The sequence below is a fragment of the Babylonia areolata genome, chromosome 17 (genome assembly GCF_041734735.1).
Source record: "Babylonia areolata isolate BAREFJ2019XMU chromosome 17, ASM4173473v1, whole genome shotgun sequence".
NCBI classification, from domain to species: Eukaryota; Metazoa; Mollusca; class Gastropoda; order Neogastropoda; family Buccinidae; genus Babylonia; species Babylonia areolata.
In genome coordinates, this window is record NC_134892.1 from 20,804,502 (window position 1) to 20,814,501 (window position 10,000).

At 44.7% G+C, this 10,000-nt stretch overlaps 1 protein-coding gene across 14 annotated transcripts in view; it reads right to left on the reverse strand.

The window, feature by feature from the left end:
- LOC143291754 (uncharacterized) overlaps positions 1-10,000 on the reverse strand; it is a 364,123-nt gene that overhangs the window by 37,485 nt on the left and 316,638 nt on the right. For all 14 annotated transcript variants that reach the window (XR_013056579.1, XM_076601854.1, XM_076601851.1 and 11 more), the window contains exon 3: positions 5,366-5,428. Coding sequence is in view for 13 of the 14 variants with exons in the window: in XM_076601854.1 (XP_076457969.1) it covers positions 5,366-5,428 (63 nt within the window). In the remaining variant the exon portion in view is untranslated. The remainder of the gene's footprint in view (positions 1-5,365; positions 5,429-10,000) is intronic.

Here is a 10,000-nt window from a genome sequence, read left to right on the forward strand (position 1 = left end):
ACTGTGATAAGACAGTGCTTACAGGTCAGGATGTCAGTGAAGGGCTGTCACCTCACTTTGATAAGACAGAGCTTACAGGTCAGGATGTCAGTGAAGGGCTGTCACCTCACTGTGATAAGACAGAGCTTACAGGTCAGGATGTCAGTGAAGGGCTGTCACCTCACTGTGATAAGACAGAGCTTACAGGTCAGGATGTCAGTGAAGGACTGTCACCTCACTGTGATAAGACAGAGCTTACAGGTCAGGATGTCAGTGAAGGGCTGTCACCTCACTGTGATAAGACAGAGCTTACAGGTCAGGATGTCAGTGAAGGGCTGTCACCTCACTGTGATAAGACAGAGCTTACAGGTCAGGATGTCAGTGAAGGGCTGTCACCTCACTGTGATAAGACAGAGCTTACAGGTCAGGATGTCAGTGAAGGGCTATCACGTTACTGAGATAAGACACAGCTTACAGGTCAGGATGTCAGTGAAGGGCTATCACGTCACTGAGATAAGACAGAGCTCACTGGTAAGGATGTCAATGATGGGCTATCACGTCACTGAGATAAGACAGAGCTTACAGGTCAGGATGTCAGTGAAGGGCTGTCACCTCACTGCGATAAGACAGAGCTTACAGGTCAGGATGTCAGTGAAGGGCTATCACGTCACTGAGATAAGACAGAGCTCACTGGTAAGGATGTCAATGATGGGCTATCACGTCACTGAGATAAGACACAGCTTACAGGTCAGGATGTCAGTGAAGGGCTATCATGTTACTGAGATAAGACACAGCTTACAGGTCAGGATGTCAGTGAAGGGCTATCACGTCACTGAGATAAGACAGAGCTTACAGGTCAGGATGTCAGTGAAGGGCTATCACGTCACTGAGATAAGACAGAGCTTACAGGTCAGGATGTCAGTGAAGGGCTATCATGTTACTGAGATAAGACAGAGCTTACAGGTCAGGATGTCAGTGAAGGGCTATCACGTCACTGAGATAAGACAGAGCTCACTGGTAAGGATGTCAGTGAAGGGCTGTCACCTCACTGCGATAAGACAGAGCTTACAGGTCAGGATGTCAGTGAAGGGCTGTCACCCCACTGTGATAAGACAGTGCTTACAGGTCAGGATGTCAGTGAAGGGCTGTCACCTCACTGTGATAAGACAGAGCTTACAGGTCAGGATGTCAGTGAAGGGCTGTTATCTCACTGTGATAAGACAGAGCTTACAGGTCAGGATGTCAGTGAAGGGCTGTCACCTCACTGTGATAAGACAGAGCTTACAGGTCAGGATGTCAGTGAAGGGCTGTCACGTCACTGAGATAAGACAGAGCTTACAGGTCAGGATGTCAGTCATCCAGTCTTTATTTTGACTTGTTCCTCTTAGGACTGCATTAGTTTTCGTCCAGCAGATAAGTACACACAAAAGTAGTGACTGCACTTCAAATTCAGGTCACACTGACCTCATTTCTTTACGTTTCAACAAACAAGTGGTTAAGTGTGATGGTTGTGAAATAAAATACCCCCCCCCCCCTTTTTTAACAAGAGAAAAAGTTAGTTTGTGTTTTTAAGTTTCACAATTCTGGTCGTATGAATTTCAGGTTTCACATGTGAGCATGGCTTCAGAAATAACTTGAAAATACGTGTGGTTTTGTGATGTCATTAACGGTTTCCTGAAACTAGGAAACCTGACAGGCTATGTTTTCAGTTGCAGGTCAGATGTTAGATAGTTGCACATTGTCCATGAGTGTGGTGCCAATTTCTGGATATTTATTTCTCTATAATATCCCCCCTACCCCCCACGACCCCCCTAATAGTCTTATTCTTACATTTTTGTTTTGTTGAAATGAAATGAAAACGAAATACTAAACTCCCTCAACGTTTCTGCATTGTAATTGTTAGTAATTTGGGTATTCCTATCTTTCCTTCGTTTATTTATTTGCTGTTAACATTAGTCTCGTGAACATGTTTTTGTTAGAACAAGCATTTTACTATTTACATTAGTCTTGTAGACATATATTTCAAGACAGGTAAGGAACACGGAGGTTCCTGTATTTCCCTGTTCCAGAATCGGTAAATAAAAACGGACCTGTGTTTAACCTGTGCTGTTTTAAAGGTAACATCTTAGTAATGAAAACGCGAGGCGAGTCCCATTCCGGGTTTTTTTTTTAATTTCATTTTATCTTTTTATGGGTTTAGCAGTTCCTATTAATGACCAGGTAGTCATCAGTTGTGAGTTATAATGTCGCTTCTCCCCCAACAAACAGAACTACAAAAGACAACCTACATAACTGCCAGACATATTAAAGACTGCCATAATAAACAAGGTCATGCAACTAAACGCAGAGATATATTACTTAAAACACACCACACACTCGAACAAAAGCAATCGAATACAGTCCGAGAAGCTCCGCACGTATGCATATATTTTTGTCAAACTAAATGCCTAACTCTAATGTAAATATGTAGTCTGGACTCTTTCAGAACTTTACAGTGGTCCAGTTCTACTTCCCCTCCTCCCAACCCCTACAGGAATCTGTGGAAAAGTCTTACAGGTCTTTTGTTGTCATTACTTTTTCCTTCACACTTATGTCCCTTTGTCTCTGGGATGACCAAGAACCTTTTAACTACTTTCGTTTTTTCATTAAAAAAAAAAAAAAATCTAGATATATATTTTATATATAATAAACAAAACAAAACAAGCGTTTTTACTCTATGATAATGACAATATTTCATTTTACTGCTTTTCTCGAAATGCCCAGCTGCAAAAATGAGTATCTGGTCTGGGGGGGTCTTTCAGAACTAGCAGTGGTTAATTAATGACTCCCATAGTTTGGTGCTCACTGGGATCATCAACACTAGCGTTACCCTGTCCTTTTGAAGATGCACTTGTACCCCCCCCCCCCCCCCTCACTGGAATCATCAACACTAGCGTTACCCTGTCCTTTTGAAGATGCACTTGTACCCCCCACCCCCACAATACTGATAGCCGCGACCGATGTATTACCGCTGTTGGTTGGTTGACTGAAGTTCAAATTACTACTACAAATAATAATGCATCATTCCACGCTGCAGAATATCTTGGTTTTCTTTTCTGTTGTATGCAGTGCACAGGTCAACTTCCCCCGCTGTTTACCATGTATTATTTGTGTACCCCTTATTACACAAGCCAATTCACTTTTCACTGTCAGCTTCACGTATTCTATAATATTCCACGACACAATTAATAACATTCAGTGACACATCACATGGTATTCTGTGACACAGAGACACACACACAGAGTGGGACACACATCTTATGACATTCTGTGACACATATCCTATGCTATTCTATGACACACCCTATAACATTTTGTGACACACCCTATGCTATTCTGTGACACATCCTGTGACATTCGGTGACAGACACCCTATGACATTCTGTGACACATATCCTATGCTATTCTGTGACACACCCTATAACATTTTGTGACACACCCTATGCTATTCTGTGACACATCCTATGACATTCTGTGACAAACACCCTATGACATTCTGTGACACATATGCTATTCTGTGACACACCCTATAACATTCTGTGACAGACACCCTGTGACATTCTGTGACACATATCCAATGCTATTCTTTGACACACCCTACAGACATTCTGTGACACATATCCTATGCTATTCTGACAGACCATATGACATTCTGTGAAACACTCTATGACATTATGTGACACATATCATATGCTATTCTGTGACACACCCTATGGCATTCTGTGACACACCCTATGCTATTCTGTGACACACCCTATGGCATTCTGTGACACATATCCTATGCTATGCTGTGACACATATCCTACGCTATTCTGTGACACACCCTATGGACATTCCGTGACACATATCCTATGCTATGCTGTGACACACCCTATGGCATTCTGTGACACATATCCTATGCTGTTCTGACAAGACCCTATGACATTCTGTGACACACTCTATGACATTCTGTGACACACATTCTATGCTATTCCGTGACACACCATACGGACATTCTGTGATGACACAAACAGAACCAACGGCATTCCATGGCACACTCTATGACACACACACACACACACTGTGACAATCTCTTCTGAAGCTAGATTGTTTCACTCTTGTCCTCCTCTTCCCTCCCCCCCCCCTTCCCCACCCCCTCTCTTTACTGTCTTCGCCCTCACTTACTCATCCATCTTACCTCAACCAACCTCAACCTTATACAACGTTCAGAAATCTTTCATTTCTATGGGAAGGTGAGAATTAATTTCTTTAGAAGTCTTTTTCTTTTATTTTTATTTTATTTTATTATTTTTTAAAAAGTTTTTTTTTTCCTAAACAAAAACCCACTTCAATACACACTGTGCACACCCGGTGATCCAAAACTATACTATAATTAAGAGTTTGTCTTTAGAAAAACAACAACAACACACACATAAACAATACTGGCTTCATACACACGCACACACACACACACACACATACACAAACACACGCACGAGCGAACCTATCTGTTTGGTTTTCAACAAATCAAAAGTTTACATATAACCTTAGGCACCTGCACAGTGTATGCACACAAACTCTTGTCGATTTGCCCTGCCTCTTTTACACACTTGCGCACATGTACCACACACACACACACACGCACACACACACACACGTACACACACACACACACACAGCGTTCTCTGGTCTTCCACCCAACCTATCCCTATCTATCTCATTGTTACCCCCCCCCCCTCCACTTTTCCTTCACCCTCACAACTGCCTGAGATGATGTAACACTGTAACACATCGTCCACTACTGGATAGATAAACAAGATGGGGACAGAGAGAGAGAGGGGGGAGGGAGAGAGAGAGAGAGAGAGGGAGAGGGAGAGAGAGAGACAGACAGAGAGAGGGAGAGGGAGAGAGAGAGGGAGAGAGGGGCGATTAGAGACAGAAGAAAGCTAGTGAGAGAGAGAGAGAGAGATAGAGAGAGAGAAGAAGAAGAAGAAGAAGAAGAAGAAGAATTCTAGTGAGACAAAGGGGAAGAGGGATAGAGAGACAGAACAGAGCTTGAGACAGAGACAGAGACAGAGAGAGAGACAGAGAGAGAGAGGGGGGAGAGGGTGGAAGAGACAGAAGGGAGAGAGAGAGGGACAGGGAGATGGATAGAGAGAGAGTAGAAAGCTAGAGCTAAAGAGAGTGAAAGAAAGAGGGAGGGAGGGAGGGAGAGATAGATAGATAGATAGATAGAGAGAGAGAGAGAGAGAGAGAGAGAGAGAGAAACAGAGGGAGAGGGAGAGACAGAGACTGTCTGTGACGTCACAGACTGTAAACGTCCAGTGTACCTCAAAACACAGACACACGACAACACACAAACACTCACGTTGCGGTTTGATGGTAGTAGTAGTAGTAGTGGTGGTCGTGGGGGCAACTGTGGTTGTCGTTCCTGCAAAGGGGAAAAAAGAAGTTTCGAGTGAGTGCATAGCTCTTTCTGTTGTCATAGTGTCGTTGCGAAACGAACAGAAATAGTTAATCCCTGTCTTAAAAAAAAAAAAAAATCTCCAATTTTGCGATCATTCATAGTGGAGAATCGTTTAAATGTTAAAGTTTATGTGTATTTTTTTTCCTTATCTCTCTCACGTTTTATTTACATAAAATTTCTTTAAAAAAAAAAAAAAGCTTGCAATTACACTTTGATTAACCAGGCACAGTTAAAGCTATACAAAAAAGACTGTCTCTGAGTTACATCACTAAGAAGTGTTTAAAATGTCAGAAGCAAATGAACTTTTCGATTAAAGCATAACTGCAATCACATTATATGATAAATACATTCAAGTTACTCTTTACAAAAGGATACTGAAACGTGAATGAAAAATTAAGTCAAAATGAAGTATCTTATTACATATAAAGCTAAAGATGAACAAATCACACTGTCCATTCACATTCAAACAACACTGTCCATCACGTTCAAACAAAACAAATCAGTACATTAACATGCAACAGTGATAGCCCCCCCAAACACACACTCCTATATATAACATACAACCATCATCCCCCAAACACGCACATCAATACATATAACCATCACCCCCCCCCCCCCCCAACACGTACGCACACCAATACATATAACCATACCCCCACCCCCAAACACACACACACCATCACCACCCCCAAATACGTACGCACACCATCACCCCATCCCCCCCTACTCCCAAACACGCACACAAATACATATAAACCATCATTCCCCCAAACACACGCATTAATATTTGGTTATCACATACGACAATGTCACCCCCCCCCCTCCCCCTCACACACACAATCCACAATCAGAACACACTAACACATAACTACAAATATCATAAACAATAATAATTATTCGTTCCACATCACACACACACACACACACAGAGAAGAAAACAAGCACAGAGAGAGAGAGAGAGAGAGAGAGAGAGAGAGAGAGAGAGGGGGGGAGGGGGGGAGGAGAGGTGTGGAGGGGGCGGACGGTGAGTGTTGCGTTGTAAAATCTCTCTCTCTCTTGCTCTCACACGTACACACACACACACACACACTCTCTCTCTCACGCACACACACACTCTCTCTCTCACGTACACACACACTCTCTCTCTTTCTCTCTGTCACACACACACACACACTCTCTCTCTTCCCCCCCTCTCTCTCTCTGTCACACACACACACACACACACACACACACACACATGCCAGTGCCCCAGTCCCATCCCACACCCAAACAGGAACCAACGCAACTGCAGGCAAATCAAGTTCAGAAAAAAAACAAAACAAACAAATTCGCGCCGACGACAAATAAAACTCGGACCTCGATTCAAAACAGCAAAAAAAACTGCTGACGGAAATTCCCGACCGTTCCCGACACGACAGACAACTCGGCACCGCGACAGATCGCGAAACCACCCGAAAATAACCGAAAACAACCGAACAAACTCTCGGCGGATCCTCGGGGAAGGACGAAGCAATTGAAAATTAAACTCCAACCCAGAAAACGGAATAAACGGCGAAATGGTTCGCAAGTCGAATGGAAGACTTCAGTGCCATCGCGTCGTTGGACGCAAGCGTTGGTGTGACCTCGTCGACTGTCGACAAGTTTTGACGTCTCTCTCTCTCTCTCCACGGTTTGCCGTCAGAAGTGGAAATCTGAATAAATACATACATAAATAAACAAACAGGAAAACTTGCTGAACAAATCTCCAGCACGAAAAACAACAACAAAAAAACCGCCGGAAATAAATCGATAAAACTTGGTGCAAAATCGGGCCCCCGAAAGAAACTGGAATAACAAATCGGCAAGAAAATTTCGATTCCACTGGGCATAAAACTCGGTGGTGGAAAAAAAAAAAAAAAAAAAAAAAAATCTGCCGACTGATTCAAAGATGGTCCCATGTCGATGGAATGCACAGGGGAAGTGAAGGCGCTCCTTTTGCACTGTCCTCTGTCTGTCTGCTGGCGTCACCCCCGTCGTCTGCTGACAAAAATCTGCCCTGTTATGAGAAAAAAAAAAAAAAAAAGAAAGGAAAAAAAAAAAAAAGGACAGCGACAGAAGGACAGAGAGAAAGAGAGAGAAAGAGAGAGAGAGAGAGAGAGAGAGAGAGAGAGAGAGGGGGGGAATGATGGGGAAAAGGTGACAAATTAGGGCAGGAATTCCAATGGACATAAACGGGGTCACCCCCCCCCCCCCCCCCCCCCCCCACACACACGCAGAGGTATGCACACAGACGCGCGCACACGCACGCACACACGCTTATGCACACAAACGCGCGCGTGCACACACACACACACACACCAACATAGAAACACACTGAGAAACAACCCAGCCCCCGCCCCCTCCCTCCCCACACCCACCCCATCGCCCCACAGAAAGACACACACACACGCCGTTCATCCTCCGCCCACACACACTCACACCGTTCATCCTCCACACACACACACACACGCCGTTCATCCTCCACACACACACACACACGCCGTTCATCCTCCACACACATACACACACGCCGTTCATCCTCCACACACACACGCCGTTCATCCTCCACACACACACACTCACTTGCACACATACAGACACGCACGCAGATGCAAACATACACTCACACACGCACACACACACACGACACAAACACACAACGAACCCCCCACCCCCACCCCCAACAGAAATAGACACACACACACACGACCCACCCTCCACACACACACACACACACACACACAGATGGAAGCTCAACGGAGGACTGGAGGATCTTGGTCATACTGCCGCTTTCGTCGAGGAGACGGGGGAATCCATCTGATAAATGACGAACGAGACAACACACAGACACATACACACACTCCCCACCCCCTCCACACACACACACACAAAACCATCACTCCCCTATCAACCCAAACGGCACAAGTACAGCTGCAGCCCACCAAGTCAACACAGCACAGCACAGAACACACAGCACGCCAATGGCCGCTCCGAACACACAAAGAGCTGGTCTGTCCGTCTGCCGGTCTGCCTGCAAGAGAAATCATACAAATGCGATGCTGCTGCTGCTGCTGCTAGCTGCTGCTAGCTGCTGGCACTGGTCAAAGGCACTGCGTGGAGTGCGCGCGCGTCTCCACGAGCACATTATACAGTGTCGGGGTGGGGACTCCTCCCATGTCAAAAGATCCTCCCCGGTTTTTCTTCTTTTTTTTGGTTATGTTTTTTGTTATCTAAATAATAAATTCTATGTTATTTTAGTTATTTCACCTAATTCTTACACACACATAGACACACACACACGCACACACACACACACGTGAACGCGCACACAAAACACACACACACACACACCCATATTCCTTCACACACCGCATTTCCCGTCCGTTCTCTATACACATAGGACCATTCAAACGAGACAAATACACAGAAATCGTAGGACTGAAAAAAGGAAAATGAAAATCAATAAGTCACAGCATCCGTTTCAGAGGTACTAGTTGTGCGTCGGCTTTCGTCGTTAGCTTGCACTGCGACACACACACACACACACACACTGATGTACATACACTGCACATCGAAACACACACTCACACACAGCGTCACACACACACACACACACACACATCGAAACACAAACACACACATCGTGCACACACACACACTCACACATTTACACACACCATCTCTCTCTCACACACACACACATGCATGTACATACACACACACGCACACACACACATACACATCGAACACACACACACAAACGCACGTGCAACATCATCCCCCAACCCTCACAGGTTCCGAAGGCCGGGCTGTAACAACGTGAAGCGAACAGCCTAAGGCCATAAGGGTGTACGTAAACCATGTCCCCCATACATAATTCATCACACTAGTGCCCAGCTCAAAAACCTGGCTCCCTTCGACAAGATTCCAGTCCACGTTTTATTCTTTTTTTTTTTTTGTTGGTCATATTTACATGGGAAAGTCGCCAATTCTCTCGTCAGTGCACACGCATACTTACACACACACACACACACACATGCACACGCAAGCACGTATGCACACGCACACAAAAATATTCATAACATTAGGAGCAGAAGCATTTTAAGATGTAGGATGCTGATTTCGGACAAATAGTATCACAAACTCGCCTCTCTCTCTCTCTCTCTCTCTCACGCACACAGACACAGACACACGAAACACACATACACACACAGACACACACACACACACAAAGTCATGCTAACCTCACGACACCAAGTCACACGTTATTATGCGAGATCGCTGCAACGGGGTTGCAAGGCAAACATCAACACCGTTGTAAAGCAGCACGCAATAAGCGAAGCACCTGTATTGATTCCGTTCGTTCTCTCTGTCTCTCCCTCACACACACACACACAAGGAACTGTATTCAAGAACTGTGCCCGTGGCTGGAAGAAATTCAGTTACGTAACCTCCCCATCTCTGTCTCTCTCTCTCTCTCTCTCACTCCCTCTCTCTTATCAAAGTTTAACTATACAC